Raw genomic sequence first — 20,011 nt, 5'->3', positions numbered from 1 at the left:
TGGCTCATTTCTTGAAACCGAGATGACATTCTCAAAACCATAAGGTCATTTGGCCAAACAGTCTTACAGTCCTGCCCAACATTATAGCTCACTAGCAAAATCAAATATCTTTCCCCAAACTCTTCGTCCATGCTTCAAAAGCAGATTCCTTTCCCATATAAAAGGTCAGTACAGTCAAAATAGCACAGATCCTTCTCAATTGCCTTGGCACATGTGCATTCATTTAGTGCTTTTGTCAAAATAACCTGGATGGTTTAGCACAACACCATGGATCCCCTGCAAAAGCTCATATCTCTCCCAAAAGAGTTTATCCATGTGTCAAAACTAAATATCCTTCTCATATAAATAGTCAATGCCCCCAAAATGCATTATACCTTCGGCATTGTTTAAGCACTGCAAGTCAAAATGCTTAGACGTTTTGTCACTGAGGCACAGGTCTAGCAACAGAATACCACTATGAATAAAACTAAAAGATTTTACAGTAAAATCAGCCTCCAATAAACCACTCATACTCAAGGAAACTGTAAACATTTTTATTCGTACAAAGAAATGTTAACATTAGAGAACATACTGTGAAAAGAAAACATATACAGGATTCTGTAAATGTGAACAGTTATAAACACAAACAAAAAACAAAAAAAACTCTAGCCTACCATACTGTAAATAAAGTTTCAGAACTATAGTACAGTAATATTTTCAGTGGTCGCCATTGTCACCCTCTCTTTCCTGGCCACCATCCTCATCCCCCTGGCCATCGACGCGCTGCTCTCTGTCAGGCCATAAATTCTCATCCACATCGCAACGGATATTTTCTCTTGCGATGCAGCGAGGGAAGAAACGGCGTGAATGTCTCAACCATCCCCTACATTGATCCCCTGTGATGTCCTCACATGCAGCATCCATTGCATGCAGCAGGGCCCTCTGGTCTTGAGCCTGATGCTCATACACCCTCCACCTCCAAGCTGAAAAAAACTCCTCAATTGGATTAGGGAAAGGAGAGTAAGGTGGAAGAAACTCCATTAGCATCCGGGGATGGGTGGTCAACCAGGTTCTGATGCGTGGGCCGCGGTGGAAGTTCACATTATCCCACACAATGACATAATGTGGTAGCTGAGGTCCTTCTTCACCTCTCTCATTTTCTGGGATCAGATCAGTATAAAGGTGGTCCAAAAAATTGAGGAGCTTTTGTGTATTGTAGGGCCCTAAACTGGGAATGTGTGTGGCCACACCTCTTTCTGATATAGCGGCACACATTGTTATATTTGCTCCTCGCTGGCCTGGGACATCCACAGTGGCTCGGTGGCCAATGATGTTACGGCCACGCCTTCGACCTTTGGCCAGGTTGAAGCCAGCTTCATCAACGAACACTAGGATGTGAGGGGTTTCGTTGCCTTCTAATGCCATTATTCTCTACAATAGAATAGAAATATATCTAATCAGTCAAGTAGAGACAGATACTGCAGGGAGGATCTAAAGTACTGTAAAAACAGGGAGTGGAAAACTGAAGACAATTTCTAGGCAAAATGCTCTAGTCACACAAAGCTGGATTCTGAAGGTAAAAAGGATAACGCAAAACAAAAAAACAGTGGTAACCATGTCTTACTGTAATAGTGTTACAATGATAGACAACCAGTAGTTGACTTACATGCACATACTGGTACTGCAGCCCTTTCACTCTGTCAGAGTTTCTCTCAAATGGTACCCTGTAAATCTGTTTCATGGTCATCTGATGTTTCTTCAATACCCGGTCTATTGTGGAGATGCTGATAGAGTTTATATTTTGGAACATTACATTGTCTAGCAGGATTGCATTACGAATCTGTCTCAGTGTGATGGCATTATTTGCAATGACCATGTTGCATATTTCTCGTTCTTGTTGTTCATTTAGAAGTTTTCTTCTGCCACCCACTTGAGGCTGTTGTCCAATCCTAGACATACAAGTCAAAGGTCAACACTGTAAATTTGTTACAAAATGAGTTACCAATGTAATTGTACTGCTGTTTTATGGTACTAAAAGTGTGATGCACTGCACAGTGACTGGAATACTATTCACAGTATTTTCTCCATTTTTTTTTCTTTGTCATTTTTATAGTATCATATAACATCACATGAAGATATTACAGTACTCTAGGCCTACACACACACCAACACTGAATAGTTCAATAGCATAGTTCTGTACCTGTTTTCCCTGCGAAAGGTTTGGATGATGGAGGAGACTGTAGACCGAGGCACATTAGGCTGCACTCGGCGACCTGCCTCTGCCATTGTGAGGCGATGGTTTATAACGTGGTCAATAAGGGTGGCCTGGATTTCATCTGGGACATCATGGTGCCTCCGTGCTCCTCGGCCTCTTCCCCCTATTCCTCCACGCATTCTCACTCCTCCTCTTCCTCATCTTCTTCCTCCTCTTCCTCGAGCAGGAAGTTGCTGTTGTACTTGGCGAGGTGCTTCCATGTTCACACTGCAAATGAAACTGGCCCCGGGCCAAGCTCTGTCTATATACTTTTGGCAGCAGTCATAATCATAGACAACACCTGTCAGGTATCTAAACAACCTGTTTGATTGGTCATCTGAGATGTGGGAAACTGCTCCTTCGTTAGTTCTAATTTCACCTGATTGATTGTCAAGTACTGTCATAACTTTATCAAATGTTCCAAGATATTCTTTCATGGTATTATATCTTTGACTAATTTTGACAGTTGAACAGACAATTGTGCATATGATGACTTACACAATGAAACCATGCTGATATGTTTTGGAGTGCGTAACCATTTCACTGAAAAATCAACTAATCAGTTTAGATCGCCAAGATCTATTTATTTGGAAAATGTGCTAAATGTGGGCTCATTGTGCTAACTGTAGCTACTTGTACATAATCATTTGAAAAGAAGCACAGAGTCACTTGAGACATGTACTAAAGCATTTGCAATTTGATAAAACCAATGAAAAATGACATTCTGTTGTGAACAATTGCAAGGTGGTTTGGAGATTTGTCCATGTTATTTTGACAATGTCATCTCGGTTTCAAGAAATGAGCCAAACCAATCGAGAAAAACTGTAAAAACTGCTTCACTGTCTACAAATATATGAACTGAATGTTTCTTTCAGGCTGTAAAAACCTTATTTATCCTCCATTACAGTCCTGCATTCAGAGGATTACTTCTGTTATATTAGTACATGTATTTTATTCTGATGAACACATGAAACTCTGAGCTGGATTGAATCCATTGAATCAGAGTCCAGGACTCAGACTAAACACACTGAATGTGTCCTGAGCTCGGCCGCTGTTCCACAGTAACTGCTGTCAGAGTCACTGTTACTGAGTTAGCTTAGCTAGCAGAGCAGCTAGCAGTTAGAGTATGAACTCTGTAAGCAGTCAGCTCGGTCCTGGACATTGTTACTGACATAAAGCTGCTCTCTGCAGCCATGTTTGACCTGCTGCTTTGTAGGACTACAGTAATGGAGGATTTGGAGGCTGAACTCGGCTCTGTGACACTTTTTGTAGTGAACTGATGAAAGCTGCGTCTCAGATGGATGTTAGTCCAACACATCAGACACGACCTCTGCAGCTCTCAGTTGATGTGCACATGAATGATTTGTGTTTCCTCTGCAGGTGAAGGTAGAAAGTGTGTGTGAGCTGATGTGAATTGAGCAGCATGGATCAGTGTGAGGACAGAGAGGAGGGAGTCCCTCCCTCTAAAACCACTCTGTGTGGGGAACATGAGAGCCAGACCAAAGCTCAGAGGTGAGATGACCATCTCTAACTGTCCATGACTCTTCTCCATGTCACAGCTCAGCACTCACATCACTGCTCCATCATTATTCACATGAACCAACATGGACCTGAACCTGATTCAGACTCTGATTCAGATTCCAGCTCTGTGTCCTTCAAGAGTTGCCGGTCTAGAACTTCCCCCATTGATTTTAAAGTCTCTGCTGCAGAGAGGTGAGCTGTTAGTAACACGAACTCTTTGATTTAAATTATTTTAATGTTTTCTGTTTTCTAAAATGCATCTCTGCTGGAGAGCAGTGTCTCCAAGGACACACAGGCTCAGCTGTAACATTTGGACACAATTGGCTGTTTTTAACTATTTATTTTAATCAGAGGTGTAAATTTAGACCTCACACATCTGGATCCTAAACTATGATAGAAACAGCTGCTAGCAGTGGGTAGTTTGACTTTGATACGCTGCTCTAGAAAGCAAACAAAGGTTTGTGCAGCTCCTCTTCAGAAAAGTGTTCAGAGAGCAGCTGCTGTATTAGACAAAGGCTCGTGGTGTGAGCCCAGATGTGTGTAACAGCTGGATGAAGGAGAACCATCACAGTCACGTCTCCATCCCACCTTTATTAATGAACTTCCTGTTGCTTGCAGATGACAGGAACACAAAGTGTTTGTGCCACGTGATGCTGCAGGATTTGTTAACGTGTCCATGATGGTAACATCTCCTCATCTAACTGCAAACACATGAGCGCTCCTAACGGCAGCTATCACAGCCACACAGGCAGACTGTGTCTCACTGTTGCATTCAGGGACATTTGTTTTCCTGTAAAAAGCTGAACTCTAATCTTAGAGGACTGTTACTGACAGGAAACAGCTGTATTATCTGCTGTCTGTGTGATCACAGCTGCTTCAATCACTTTATCAGAGAATTTATCATTGAATAAAACATGTTTGTGTCTGCAGAGGTCAGAGGTCACAGTCTGCAGGATCCAGCTGTCCATCTGTGAGGAGTGACTGGTCCAAAGTTTACCCTCCAGACTTCAGTGCTGAACCTGAACCAACGAGGTCAGAGAACTGTGATGACTCCTTTACATGTTTGTGTTTTCCTGGATAAATATGACCAAAGATTCATTAAAAAGATAAAAATATTAGACTTTGTCCTGTAGCGCTGTGTGGCAGGCAGGACTGGACCCAAACACAACAGGATGAAGTGAAAGAGGCAGCTTTATTTCAGCTGTGAACATGCAAACACCAGAAATAAGAAAACATAACTGTAGGTTTGCAGTGAATGAAGCCTCAGCTCGACGCTCCACTTTGTCCCTCTTTTCCTTCTCCAAACAGCCACATCAGGAGTCTTTGATGGAGTTTTAAAATATTTAATTACAAATGTCCAAAGATGGGTTCAGGATACCTGAATCCACAATTATTAAAGCTAAAATAGTTCACAGGGTTTGGACTTTGTTAGGTGACGAGAGAACATCAAAGTGTTTTTTATCTTTAAACAGTATTTTTATCACTTCAGTTGCTCTCACAGCCCTGTTTGTTATTTTACCAGAGCTCTTATGTTTCACTCAGTGCTCCCACCAAACACCTTGGAGGACACATTAGTGTGATTTCGATTTCATTGGTGCAAACACCAGTCACACAAGCTAACCCATGGAGGCAGCAGCAGCAGGCTTTGTGTTTGGTAAAGTCTGTTGGCTTAAACTAAGAGAGTTTAGTTTGTTAATTCAATTCAATTTCAATTCAATTTTATTTATATAGCGCCAAATCACAACAAAAGTCGCCTCAAGGCGCTTCATAGATACAGAGAAAAACCCAACAATCATATGACCCCCTATGAGCAAGCACTTTGGCGACAGTGGGAAGGAAAATCTCCCTTTTAACAGGAAGAAACCTCCGGCAGAACCAGGCTCAGGGAGGGGCGGCCATCTGCTGCGACCGGTTGGGGTGAGAGAAGGAAGACAGGATAAAGACATGCTGTGGAAGAGAGACAGAGGTTAATAACAGATATGATTCAATGCAGAGAGGTCTATTAATACATAGTGAGTGAGAAAGGTGACTGGAAAGGAAAAACTCACAAAGAGCTGTCAGCTAAAGCCCCGAATGCACTTTGAATACAGACGAATTGAGAAAAACACTTTAAATACAGCAAACAGTCAAACTGACAACATGTTTTTCTGCTGATCATCCACAGCAGTACATTTAGCATTCATGCTAGCAGCAGGCTATGACTGTCCACTGAGCACCAACACAGGTAGGAGTGAGCAGTGATGAAGCAGGACTGTGGGCAAGTTTGAGCTACAATCCTATTGGCTTCTCAGTTTCTCCAAAGAAAAGGGGAAAAATTCTTGGTGTTGTGAAGATGTGAGTTGGTCTTGTTGTCGTGGGGCTGGAAGGATGCTGGCAGTGAGAGGCTTTTCATACAGTGTTCAGTAACAGAATGAGGAGAAAGTCACTGCACATGAAACAAGGTGCTCGTAGTGTTTGTTTACTGTGTTTGTGCCACAATGTCAGATCAGTTGTAGATTCACACGCAGACTTGTCCAGTGAAACCAATGCAAGTACTGCACAGAGCAAAGACTAAGCAAGCCAGGAGAGCTCTCCAACTTTCTGAAAGTATCAGGATATTTGAGTGATAAGAAAAAGTGGATCATGCAACAATGTCCCTCAGCACACAAAACAATCAAAGCAGAATAAATATAATGTTTTAGAAAGGCCGATCAAACACTTACAGGGACCTGAAGAGAGAGAACCAACAAAATGTCATGGCTAACAGAGGAACTCAAGCACAGACTGAGTTCTGACAAACAAAAAGGTGACAGTTTATTTACCAAAGGGGTGAACCACAGTGCTCTATATATGTACAGTGAGTTGGGGAGGGGGTCCAGGGCTCCAGGGAAAAGAGGGAAGGGAGTCCACACTCACTCCTCTTCAGTCACTCTTGTCCTGCTCTCCACTCACACAGCCACACACGGGAGTCACAGGTAAGCGTCTGTAACCAGGTCCGGGGAAATATTTACTCAAAGTATACACAAAGTTAACCCAACTGGTGAATTTAGAGAGAGATTTCTTAGCAAGGAGCTGAGATCATGAACACAGGAGGTTCAATGTCCCAGCGACAAACTGCTCCATGCCGCAGCGTTAAATGGTTACCGGTAAGCCCAGGTGAATCAGCAACAGGTGGTGTAATCATCATAACTGTGTGGACCAAGAGCAAGAGGCCATTACAAGCTCCACCCAGGCTGGCAAAACACTAGCAGGATAGAGCAAAACACAAAACCTGAAAAGCCATCATGAGCCAGCCAGAGAGACACAGAGTTTATACCAGAAGAGAAACCTGCTCATCTTCATCATATTTGTTTAAATAGAGAAAATCAGAAGTCTCTGTGTGTCAGACCACGGCTCTACACGGACACTTCTAAGCTGCTTCAGAGTGAACTGACCCAGATAATCTGCACACAGCGGCTGTAAAACAGTGAAAGTCATAACTGTCTCTCTCTGATGGAAAGCTTTTATTGTGAAGTCAGGAAGTCTGCAGGAAGTGTTGAGTTTGTATTCATCGCTCAGTGTTTAATGAGACAGGCAGACAGGAAGAGCAGCTCATTAGTGTTGAAGAAATCAAAGGAACTGTGAGGAACTGCAGTTTGGTCACATCTGGATGTTTTTCACTGACAGTAAATGTTTTAGTGATAAAGAAATGTGTTCACAGAGAGAGGAAGAGGAGTGGTGTTTGTGAGGAGGAGCAGCCGTCCTGCTGTGCTTTGTGTCAGGGCGTCCTGAAGGATCCAGTCTCTACCAGCTGTGGACACTGGTTCTGCAGACAGTGCATCTCCTCATACTGGGACCAGTCTGCTTCATCAGGAGACTCGTCCTGTCCCCAGTGTGGAGAAAGCTCCAGAACCAGAGCTGGACTGCAGACAGCCAGTCAGAGCAGCTGTGTACAAAGTACGACTGAACATCTGTCTGCTGATGGACTCATTTCTGAAAACTGGACTTCTTGTGTTGTTCAGACACTGAAGAGTTTTCTTTCTCTTTAGTCTCATTGTTTTTCTTTCTTTCAGCAGATGTTGGTCTGCAGGAGGTTTTAGATGAACATAAGATCAGTCTGAGGAGGAGATGTGAACGTGCGACTGAAGGAAGTGATGAAACAGGAAGTAGAACCCTCCTCAACAGGATCTACACTGAGCTCTACATCACAGAGGGACAGAGTGAAGAGGTTCATACCCAACATGAGGTGAGGCAGCTGGAGACAGCTTCCAAGATGGACGCCCTCCATGACGCTCTAATCAGGTGCCAGGACATCTTTAAAGCCTTACCTGACCAACAGAGACCCATCAGAGTGGTTCTGACCAACGGCGTGGCTGGTGTTGGAAAAACCTTCTCAGTGCAGAAGTTCACTCTGGACTGGGCAGAGGGCTTGGAGAACCAACATGTCAGTGTGGTGGTTCTGCTTTCATTCAGGGAGCTGAACCTGATCAGAGATGAGCAGTACAGTCTTCTGGAGCTGCTCCATGTTTTCCATCCAACATTACAGAAGGTCACAGCAGAGAAGCTGGCTGTCTCTCAGCTTTTGTTCATCTTTGACGGCCTGGATGAAAGCAGACTTTCATTGGATTTCACCAACAGGAAGCTGCTGTCTGATGTCACACGGAAGTCATCAGTCAGCCAGCTGCTGACAAACCTCATCCAGGGGAATCTGCTTCCCTCGGCTCTCGTCTGGATAACTTCCCGACCTGCAGCAGCCAATCAGATCCCTCCTACATGCGTTGACAGGCTAACAGAAGTACGAGGGTTCACTGACGCCCAGAAGGAGGAGTACTTCAGGAGGAGATTCAGTGATGAAGAGCTGTCCAGCAGAATCATCTCCCACATGAAGACATCCAGGAGCCTCCACATCATGTGTAGTATCCCAGTCTTCTGCTGGATCACTGCTACAGTTCTGGAGCACATGTTGACTACAGAGCAGAGAGGAGAGCTGCCCAAGACCCTGACTGACATGTACTCACACTTCCTGCTGGTTCAGACAAAGAGGAAGAAGAACAAGTACCATGAGGGACATGAGACGAGTCCACAGGAGCTGATGGAGGCTGACAGGGAAGTTCTTCTGAAGCTGGGGAGGCTGGCGTTTGAACATCTGGAGAAAGGAAACATCATGTTCTACCAAGAAGACCTGGAGCAGTGTGGTCTGGATGTGACAGAGGCCTCGGTGTACTCAGGAGTTTGTACAGAGATCTTCAAAAGAGAGTGTGTGATCTTCCAGAAACCAGTCTACTGCTTTGTTCATCTGAGCATTCAGGAGTTTCTGGCTGCTGTCTACATGTTCCACTGTCATACCAACAGGAAGACAAAGGTGGTAGAAGGTTTTCTAGAGAATTTCCGAGAAGAATACAAAATCAGATCTTTTTTTAAGCACAAGTTCAAGTCTTATAACTTCACATCAATGGATGTCTTTTTGACTAAAGTCATGGAGAAATCCCTCCAGAGTAAAAATGGCCACCTGGACCTGTTTGTTCGCTTCCTTCATGGCCTCTGTCTGGAGTCCAACCAGAGACTCTTAGTAGGTCTGCTGGGCCAGACAGAGATCAGTCCAGGAACCATCCAGAGCGTCATCAACAACCTGAAGGAGATGAACAGTTATGGAATCTCTCCTGACAGAAGCATCAACATCTTCCACTGTCTGATGGAGATGAACCACCTCTCAGTACATCAGGAGATCCAAGATTTCCTGAAGTCAGAGAACAGATCAGAGAAGAAACTCTCTGAGATCCAGTGCTCAGCTCTGGCCTTCATGCTGCAGATGTCAGAGGAGGTTCTGGATGAGTTGGACCTGCTGAAGTACAAAACATCACAGCGGGGACGACAGAGACTGATTCCAGCTGTGAGGAACTGCAGAAAGGCTCGGTGAGTCCAGATGTGATCATTAACATCATTGATCAGTGTAGGTTAGTAGTTTAATTTTGAAAATAAAATCAGATTGTAACCACAAAGTGTTTGTGTCCGTACGCTGCAACCTTCCACACCATTCCTTTATTGTACAGACTCAGCAGCAGCTCCATGGATCCCGAATCCAAGAGTGGAGAACAGATTTGAAGTGTGTCACATCCATGCAGTCACAGCTGTTTCCACCATGTTTCCACTGATATTAATCCTGTTCAATGACACGTTTCATATCAGTGAATATGTTCTTTAGGACGTCCACTGACATGTTTAAGTGTCCTGCTGGAAATCACTCAAATCATCCATGAAATCCATGAAAAATCCTTTTAGTGTTTCTAACTTCACCCTCTGTCCTCTCTCTCTCTCCATCCTCCTCTGCTTCTTTCACTGATAATCACACAAACATCGTATTCAGCTACAAAATAACACAATAATATCATCCGATGATCATTATTATAAGAGCAGGATCCATATTTGATATCAGAGTAACACACTGCTTGGTTATGTGCAGTCATCATCAGTGACTGTGGGTCAAACAGAAGCTCTCTGATTGGTTGCTGACCTTGGTCACCTGTCCACTCTCACCTGTTTGTGTTTGCTCTCTCTTTGCTGTCTCCATCCTCTCTCTCCTTTCTCTCCCTCTCTGTCTTTGTACCGTCACTCAGGTCCAATGGAAACAGTGACATTTACAAACCAATCAAAGACAAACTGATCCATGTCAGGTTATAACAATATTCAAAGTGAATACAGGCTGCTGGACACAGACAGGTAACATCATTTTGACTTGCTGTCACCTGGATCTGGACTCATAAACACTGAAGCCCTGAACAGGAGTACAAATCATTTTCTGCCAACTAGCGAGACACCAGCAGATAATGGCTCAGAAAGCTAAAATGAGCCAATCATTTCTGTGTTTAGTTCCCCTGAAATCAGATCTGATATCAGCAGCTCTGAGTTCATTCATCATTATTGTCCAGTGATGAGATTTCTGCTCCGTTTGGTAACAGTCAGCAGGTTTTTCCTGCGTGTGGACGTGAACAGTCGTACCTGACAGCAGGTAGCAAACAGAGATCATCTTTCCAGCTGGAACTCTTCACTGAGCTGAACTCATTCAAAATGTTCTGGAGTCAAAACAGGAAACAGTCCAAATGTGTGTCTTCACTCTGACTCTGGATCAGATCTCAGTGACAGACTGTGGACATTATGGAAGCCTAAATGTGACACCATCTTCCTCCTTCATCTGCAGATTAAAGCCAAACAAAGATTCTCATTAAAACTCTGCAGGTCTGAGAGAGACTCAATCGTTGTGTCATGTCAAACACAGTAAGAGGAGCTGAAGCACAGATGTGAAGAGCAGATTCATCAGATTATGACCTCACTCTGTTTTGTCTTCATATACATTCACTCTGTGTTTATAATGCAGATTTTCTGCTTTTATAATAACACATTTTATATTTTCTATCATCACAGACTGACTCAGTGTCGACTATCAGAGACTCACTGTGAAGTTGTGGCCTCAGCTCTGAAGTCCACCCCCTCCCATCTGACAGAGCTGGACATGAGTAACAACTACAACTTGCAGGATTCAGCAGTGAAGCTTCTGTGTGCTGGACTGGAGAGTCCAAACTGTCGACTGGAGACTCTGAGGTCAGTTCACTGACTGCGGCTGTTGTAGTTTTTTTATATTTCATGTCTTTGATTGATGTTTGAAACTTTCTTTAGTTCCTAAATGTTCAGGATGTGTCTGAAGACAAATGTGAAGAAGTTTGAGTGCTTTCAGAAATGTTGTCTTTCCAAACGACTGAACAACAGTTTTTCCTTTTGGCTCCAAACAGAAGTGACAGACTTGAGCAGGGTTCATTTAAAGGCTGACAGAAGTGGAGTGGTGACGGGGAGATGTTTGACAGGACAGTGTTTCAGCCTCCACAGGTTCATGTTGTGCTCCATCAGTCAGTGAAGATGAAGTCAGTGCTGATGAGGCTGTAGAGTGTGTGAGGGATGTGAATGAGGATGATGAAGATCTGATGATAGCAGATAAAAACAGGCTGCAGAGACTTTGAGCCATACAGGGCACACAGTGTGTGTACAGAACAGCTGAAATCATTATGGAGGCCCCACTGGAATATGGAAGCATCACAGTACAGCTTCAGTGAAGCTTTAAAGTCTCTGATATGAGATGAGAAATGAAGCAGCCAGAGCTTTTTCATGAGTGGAAATCCACTGTGACTGTGAGCTGCTGCTTCAGCCTCCAGATTAGCCAGCAGCTCATCCTGCTCAACATTTTCTCACCAACTTTAATGGAAGTGTGATGTTTTCAGCTGGAGTGATGGTCAGGGTGGCCTCCCTCTCCTCTTCTTCTCCTCTTCCTCTTTCCTTTGTAAAGCCACTTCTGCTGCTTTCATTCATTTGGAAGTCCTGTAGCTGAGTTTGGGAGAGACTAACAGCCTCGGCAGCAGAGGGGAGAAAGGCTGTAACACCACCACTTTACTCTGTTCTACCTGTCACATCATTTTATCAGGAAACAAATATGCTCATGTTTTACTATGTTTGTCTTGAAGATGTAAGAAGATCACATGGTGCTTTTTATTGTGTTGGTTTGTTTCCTGTCTCTTGGATGGAGCCCAGCTGTGCGTGGCCCCTGGGCCTGTGGTCAGAGTGTGTGCTGGATAATCCAGCCCAGGATGAGGCCAAACTGACATGGGATGAAATGTCTGTCACATAATTGAGCTTAGTGTAGTTTCATTTTTCCACAATTTATAAAAACAACCAAAACTTTTTTCTGTCTTTTCTGTGTTATACTGTAGACTTTCTTTGATACTGTGTCCAAAAGGAGCAGCTTTTACTTTGAAGGGGAGGCGTCTCTGTTTCCTCTTCAGGTTGGATGATGGAAGCAAATTAGTGTGTGATGTTCTTTCAGTGTTGCACTTTGTAGACGCTCCCTGAGCACTGGTCTCACAGCCAGCTGCACATAGAGACCAGTGTTGTTAGTCCAGGTCAGAAGATGACTTGTTGGAATGAAAATGAGCTTGTAGTTTGTCTGCTTTAATAATGTGACTGGAAAAAGGTGTTGGACTTCAAATATGTCCATTTCTTTCACACTTCACCTTTAAAAGTGAAGCCTTGTGGTTCCTGGAAGGAAAAACACGACTTTTTCAAGTCTTTGTCCTGTTTTTATGATAAATGTACGACTTTAATGTGAAACGTTCAGAGTTTTTTCTCTTGTTGTGTTTGTTTGAAGCTGCTTCCTGTTGGCTTCAGCTGTTTGGAGTTTCCATTTTCTAAACTTCTACATTCTGAACCTTCTTCAGCTCTGAACAGATGATGAAACACTGAATGATTTCAAGCTCACACTTTGTCTAATAAACTTACATCTTTCATTCTTTATACAGATTGAAGGGCTGTGATTTGTCAGAGATCAGCTGTGATTATCTGGCAGCAGCACTGAAGTCCAACCCCTCCCATCGGAGAGAGCTGGACTTGACCTACAACGACAACCTGCAGGATTCAGGAGTGAAGCATCTGTGTGGTTTTCTGGAGAGTCCAGGATGTGGACTTGAAACTCTGAGGTCAGTCAGCATGTTTTAGTTGTGCTGAGATGAATATAATGTGAAAGTTGTGCTGACACTAAACTGCAGACATCAGGCTGATATTATACTGATCCACACTGAGGATCTTCATGGTAAAGTCTGTTTTCTTCTTCTCTGGTTTAGTCCATTGACTGCAGCAGAACAATGTTCACATTTCAAACAGTGATACTCAACGTATGGCCCGCGGCCCACACGCGGCCTGCCCACCTTTCCTGATTCAGAGAGAGGGGACCCTGATTAACTGTGTAGCTTCTTCCTCACAGTTCTAAGTATCAGACACAACAATGAATAATCCACAGCTGACTGTCTTTAGCAGGTCAAAGGTCACGGCACACAGCAGACAGTGGGAAATATTCTAATTCTGATCATTTATCAGCACATATCCATATGTATAAAAACAAAGCTGACACTGTGAGACTTGATCAGAGGTGTGATCATCACAGCAGAGGCCTTTGTGTCAAAGTCACTGAGGATCAAACAGAAACACATGAAGCAGATTTTCCTGTTCTGGCTTTTTATAGCAGATAACCTTCAAAATATTCTGCAGTTGATCAAAAACTGAAGCAAACCATGAATCAACATGTGAACATGAGCTGATGCTGCTGAAGTGAAGCAAAGTTACAGAGGTTTGATTACAGACACAGCTGAGAGTTTGTAATCTGTCATCATTTTAAAAGGTTGAAATTTCTTCAGTATTGAACAGCAGAAATGAGGCTTTGTTTTCGGAGGCCGACAGCTGTGAACACAACAGCAGACTGGTGCGTAATAAGCAGTGAATAATGCAGGAAACAGATTTTTGAAGGTGAACTGTTCTTGAAGTACACTGAGAGAGAGAGAGCTGTGCAGGAAGTAAACGTCAAAGTCAGAGAGAATTCATGACGATGTTCATCAAACGTAAAGCGTAGTTTGGATCTTCTTTTGCTGCTGGTTCAGTCAGTTTTGGTTGGAGACAGATGAAACCTGCAGCTTCAGGATCTGTGAGCTGTCCACTTTCAGCCCCGACGGCGTGTCCGTGTACGTGCCGTCGAGTGAACGATCCACGCTCTGTGTTTCCATCTTTGTGTGTTTAGCTGCTCTCATTTACTGTTTTATCTGTTTGCTTGTTGTTGAAATACTTTTGGGAGCTTTAACCTGAGATTCTGGCAAAATACATTTATATTAAAAATCGATTCAGGATTGAATGAATCAACATCGCTTTATTCAAATTAAAACCATTTAAATAGGAAAATCCATTTTTCTACAGCCGCCTCTAATGCTGGGTAATGTCAGCTGGTCCATGTGCAGCTGGCTGTGAGGCTCAGGGAGCGTCTACAAAGTGCAACACTGAAAGAACATCATCCATAAATATTGAGTAATAACTGGACTCTCATACAGCGAGACTCAAATGCCTTTAAACATCAGCTTATCCTGCTGATCCAAGTCCAACACTGAGTTCGTAAAAACATGTTTGTCAATCATTTTGTTTGGTTTCTGAGGAAAATGATTCAATAACTTGCTGCTAATACACAACATTTCATCATATTTCCTCATAACCCTCTTTTGTCTGACCATTTGATCCCATTTGAATTTGCAATAAAGGATCCACAGAGTTTGGTGACAATAATGACAGTAGATGTTTGTGTGAAAGTGCTGGAAGCAAATTAGTGTGTGATGTTCTTTCAGTGTTGCACTTTGTAGACGCTCCCTGAGCACTGGTCTCACAGCCAGCTGCACATAGAGACCAGTGTTGTTAGTCCAGGTCAGAAGATGACTTGTTGGAATGAAAATGAGCTTGTAGTTTGTCTGCTTTAATAATGTGACTGGAAAAAGGTGTTGGACTTCAAATATGTCCATTTCTTTCACACTTCACCTTTAAAAGTGAAGCCTTGTGATTCCTGGAAGGAAAAACACGACTTTTTCAGGTCTTTTTCCTGTTTTTATGAGAAATGTACGACTTTAATGTGAAACATTCAGAGTTTTTTCTCTTGTTGTGTTTGTTTGAAGCTGCTTCCTGTTGGCTTCAGCTGTTTGGAGTTTCCATTTTCTAAACTTCTACATTCTGAACCTTCTTCAGCTCTGAACAGATGATGAAACACTGAATGATTTCAAGCTCACACTTTGTCTAATAAACTTACATCTTTCATTCTTTATACAGATTGGAGAGCTGTGGTTTGTCAGAGATCAGCTGTGATTATCTGGCAGCAGCACTGAAGTCCAACCCCTCCCATCTGAGAGAGCTGGACCTGAGCTACAACAACAAGCTGCAGGATTCAGGAGTGAAGCATCTGTGTGGTTTCCTGGAGAGTCCAGGATGTGGACTTGAAACTCTGGGGTCAGTCAGCATGTTTTAGTTGTGCTGAGATGAATATGATGTGAAAGTTGTGCTGACACTAAACTGCAGACATCAGGCTGATATTATACTGATCCACACTGAGGATCTTCATGGTAAAGTCTGTTTTCTTCTTCTCTGGTTTAGTCCATTGACTGCAGCAGAACAATGTTCACATTTCAAACCTTCAAAGAAGAAGAAAAATCCTCCACTGGATAATTCACTGTGAAACTCTCAAACTCTTCGTTCCACCTTAAAGTCTGTCTGACACTGAAATCCAAAGCAAAATGTGCGTTTGCTTTACAGACAGCAGTCCAACACAAACATACACACATCATCCAAAACACAGTCCAACATCCAAATCTCCTCCACTGCCAGCATGAATGATGGGAAAGAGAAGGAGGAACACTCTGACATTCAGGGTTAGAATGAGTTTCATAAAGCAGACTGTGAAGATCAAAGCTGCATTAGAAAGCTTACATGAATGAATGAGTGGACAGAAGTGGACAGAGATCATCTGAAGCACTTCAAAGGCTTTAAATCAGCACATTTCTCTTTATTCTTTATCAACTCTGTTAGTTTCTCTCTGTTTTCTGTGGAATGAAGCTAACAGCAGGCTAATAAGATGCTGACCAATAGGTTTCTATTAAAGGTTGTAATTTGTATATGAAAAAGTGCTTTGGCTCAGCAGGGATCAGCTTACAGGTAGAATACAGCTGCTGGATGGGATTAGCATGTCATAGCTATCTACCAAACTGCTAACTGGGGGATTTCAGGCCATCTAGGAATCATTTTTGCTAACTGTTTATTCAGCTTAGGCTCACAGGGCTGCAGCCTGTGCCCTAGCTGTCATAGGGCAAGAGGCGTGGTCCACCTGCATAGGTGGGCAGTCCCTCACAGGGCCAACAGAGAGAGACAGAGAAGCACTCTCTCACATCCACACCTACAGCCAATTTAGAAGCACCAATGAACCTAAGCAGCATTTCATTGGACTGTGGGAGAACATCCAACCTCCACAGAAAGGCCAACAAGCTTCAACCTACAACCTTCTTGCTTTAAGGCACTAGTGCTAACCACTTTTCCCCATTTCAGCCCAAATCCTGCATCTTCCTGTTTCTGACTCCAGGCCAGCTCCACTAACACTTTCTCATCAGACACTGCCACCTAGTGGAGGAAGTCTTAGTTCCATTTGAAGCTTCAGATGACAGTTAGTTCCTTTACAAAGAGGTGGAGGTGGTGGGGCCACAGCACCATCATCACTGAGTGCTAGCGATGGGTATCGCTTAGGTTTTATCCAATACCGGTGCCAACCCCGTACTTTTGATACGGTGCCGGTGCTTAAAGAATGGAAAAAACACAAACTTTGTCCAAAAACCTCTCATGTTTAGCTGTTTTCCACTTTTTTTTGGTCATTTTAGCCTTTTTGGCCAGGGTGAAGGGAGTATCTGCCATCAAACAAGAAGACAGCTGCATGTAACTACGACGGTGTTTGCCAGTTCACCTTACATGCATTAATGTAATAACGTGGTTAGCCTACTCAACGTAAATTACACACTAACAACATTAAGCTACTCACCCAGAGAAGAACGGCTGCTGCTGCCATCATCATCCTCATCATTTCTGCTACACTGGCAGGGCTAGGGGCCAAGACTCTCCTCTTCGGGTTCTTGGGGGATGTTGCTAACTCCGGGTCTGATAACAGGCACCACACCCGCAGTAGATGCGCTCGGTCTTGCAGCAAGCTATCAAATACGGTGCATTTCTTGGCTTTTAAAAAAACGCTATGCGTCGCCAGGTGTTTCATCAGATTCAAGGTGTTACCTCCTTTGACAGTATCACCTTAAAGCACTTGTTGCAGGCTGCTGAGTTTGCATCTTTTGCTGTGAAGTACAGCCAGACTTTGACCGCTTCGCCTTGGGCATTTTTAATCTGTAGCTCTGCTCTAAAAGAACGTACGTACCTGGGCCCGCCTACTATCCTTGGAAAGGTAAAATGATTGGCTAGAATCTAAAGTGTATGACATCTCAGGGAAAAAAAAGCACCAAAATGTGCACTGCTTTTCGGTCTGGTTACTATTAAATTTCGTTCTTTGAATTCTTTTGGCGGCAAAGAAAGACTGGACCCAGGGTGGTCAAAGCTCAAAAAATGATCTTTATTTTACATTCCCGGGAACGGAGACCTGAACACACGAACACACACACTCACACACAGCAGCAGCAGCCAGCATGGTTATTTATATATTTCCGCAGCACGTCACACACTCTAAGTTTTGATCAAAACACTCTGCTTAGTTTCACTTTCTGTCTGCACCTCGTGCTCTGCAAAAGCATGCAGTTTTCTGTCAGTACCTTTGGCTCAGACTCTACTCAGAGCTGGCCCTCTCTTATTAAAATACATAAAACAATATAATCAGCAAATAAACACTAAGAATATATATTTAAATCCCAACATTACTACCGTTTATGTCAGAACTGGTGCCATAATGGCACCGGATACCGGTACCCATACCTACTGAGTGCCATAGGACACTTAACCTTTGTTTCCATATGCTGGGAACTTCCTGTTGTTCCAAGGAGGACTGGAAAATGTGTGAAAATCTCCCAGTCAGTTCCTCACAGCACACTTCAATCATTTCCCTCCCACAGCATCAGGACCAGGGCTTTTTCTCTTTGATCCCACTAAGAGATTTCCACACAAACAAGAGAGCTGCTTTATCTCTCTTTCAACAAGTTTCTGTGCCTCAATCTTTTTCTTCTCTCCCTCATAACAAGACAGCTTCTTCTGCCTGAGAACATGTTGGAGTGATTTACTAATCCAGGGCTGCTTATTGGGGAAAATACTTCCTGTTTCCAAAGTAATCCCCATTTTTCCCAGAAAGAAATGTAAGTAGAAATCGATGATCTAAGTGAGAACATGAGCCTTTAAAAAGTCCCAGTGGGTGCAGTCAAAGCAGTCCCTCAGTCCCAGTATAGAGTCTTTGGTCCAGACTGGAACAACTGTGTGCCCAGTTTGAGCTCTCTTCAGTCCTGTGACCTGACAGACCCAGAGGGGCCATCACATCACATTTAGAAGCTCCCCTAATGGAGCCACAACACATGTCCAACACTTAGTCTGTCTTGTTGGACCAACTGGAAGAAATGATTCAAGGACTTAGTCACAGAACAGAGATTCAAATCTCCAAAATCCAACTGGCTGCATCAGGACATATAGTCTGAAACTCTGCACAGTTTCCTGTTTGAAGCTGCTTCCTGTTGGCTTCAGCTGTTTGGAGTTTCCATTTTCTAAACTTCTACATTCTGAACCTTCTTCAGCTCTGAACAGATGATGAAACACTGAATGATTTCAAGCTCACACTTTGTCTAATAAACTTACATCTTTCATTCTTTATACAGATTGATGAACTGTGGTTTGTCAGAGATCAGCTGTGATTATCTGGCAGCAGCACTGAAGTCCAACCCCTCCCATCTGAGAGCGCTGTACCTGTGGAACAACAACCTGCAGGATCCAGATGTGAAGCAGCTGTCTGATCTTCAGCAGAGTCCAGACTACAGACTGGAGACTCTGTGGTCAGTAGAGTGATGGAGTGAGTGGGTGGTGCTGTCAGCAGTATTGTACTAAACACAGTCAGTATGAAACAAAGATCCAGTGTTTCCTGTAAAGCTGCAGCTTCTCAGTGAAGCTGTGAGAGGAGAATGCTGACAGGCTTCAGGATTGGACACAAACACTTCCTGTTTCTGACCTTTATGGTCACCATGGTAACGGCTGACACGCTCTGATCAAACACTGTCAACAGCCAATCAGCTCTCTGAACAAAGCAGCACGCAGACCAATGACTGCATTCATTTCCAAGTTTAAAGCAGTGAAGAACACAGTCTGTAGGTGAGGAAGAATTTAGTGAGAGCAGATGTTTGGATGGAATTCCTCCAGTTAACAGCTGGAACCGTCCATCTGGATTGTTGGGCTTGTTGTTGGGGTTCCTACAGAGCTCAGAGTGGACACACCAAGGTTCTTCTAATGAATGAAAGTCCAAACTCAAACTAGGAGTGAAAAACATTTTCATCAACTTCAATAAAAATCCAAAGAATAGAAAAAGTGAAGCAACAATGAGTCCTAGTACAGTCCCAGCACTGAAGTCCCTGCTGCTCTTTATACTGGATGTGCTGCATCACTGACTGACAGCTGATGAAGAGTCTCTGGAAACACTCGTTTATCTCCTCTGCTCTTCCTTCTTCTCTCTGCAGGTGGAGGTGATGATGGTAAACAGGACGGTGTGTGTGCTGAGAGAGGAGGAGCTGTGTCCTGGTGATCCAGAGAGGTTGAAGCAGCAGCAGCTTGTGTGTAGAGACGCTCTGACTGGGCCATGTTACTGGGAGGTGGAGAGGAGAGCTTCATCCAGCAGTGACTGACAGAGGAATGAGAAGAAGTGCAGATGACTGTCAGTGCTGCAGAGTGAAC

General features: G+C 43.5%; 1 protein-coding gene and 1 long non-coding RNA gene across 4 annotated transcripts; one reads left to right on the top strand and one right to left on the bottom strand.

Moving 5' to 3' along the window:
• Positions 1–518: 518 nt before the first annotated feature.
• Positions 519–2,299, bottom strand: LOC146391552 (uncharacterized). The gene is made up of 2 exons (XR_014799938.1): positions 2,180–2,299; positions 519–1,928 (listed from the first exon to the last, which is right to left on the bottom strand). It is a non-coding gene; the product is annotated as an uncharacterized LOC146391552 (long non-coding RNA).
• A 5,026-nt stretch (positions 2,300–7,325) lies between these two features.
• LOC146391551 (protein NLRC3-like) lies at positions 7,326–16,328 on the top strand. 3 transcript variants are annotated; one of them, XM_084924528.1, is made up of 4 exons: positions 7,326–7,669; positions 7,786–9,625; positions 11,132–11,308; positions 15,383–16,328. In XM_084924528.1, exons 2-4 carry the CDS (start codon positions 7,986–7,988, stop codon positions 15,576–15,578), a joined length of 2,013 nt encoding a protein of 670 aa, XP_084780654.1. In that variant the 5' UTR covers positions 7,326–7,669; positions 7,786–7,985; the 3' UTR covers positions 15,579–16,328. The 3 variants fall into 3 exon arrangements, with proteins under 3 accessions (XP_084780654.1, XP_084780655.1, XP_084780657.1); XM_084924529.1 differs by lacking the exon at positions 7,326–7,669 and adding an exon at positions 13,051–13,227 and having other exon boundaries at positions 7,876–9,625; XM_084924531.1 differs by lacking the exons at positions 7,326–7,669; positions 11,132–11,308; positions 15,383–16,328 and adding an exon at positions 10,327–10,406 and having other exon boundaries at positions 7,876–9,625.
• Positions 16,329–20,011: the final 3,683 nt, after the last annotated feature.

The sequence above is a fragment of the Perissodus microlepis genome, chromosome 3, assembly GCF_051167445.1.
Source record: "Perissodus microlepis isolate ML-2025 ecotype Zambia chromosome 3, ASM5116744v1, whole genome shotgun sequence".
In the NCBI taxonomy this organism is placed as follows: Eukaryota; Metazoa; Chordata; class Actinopteri; order Cichliformes; family Cichlidae; genus Perissodus; species Perissodus microlepis.
This window is presented reverse-complemented; position numbering and strand designations above follow the sequence as displayed.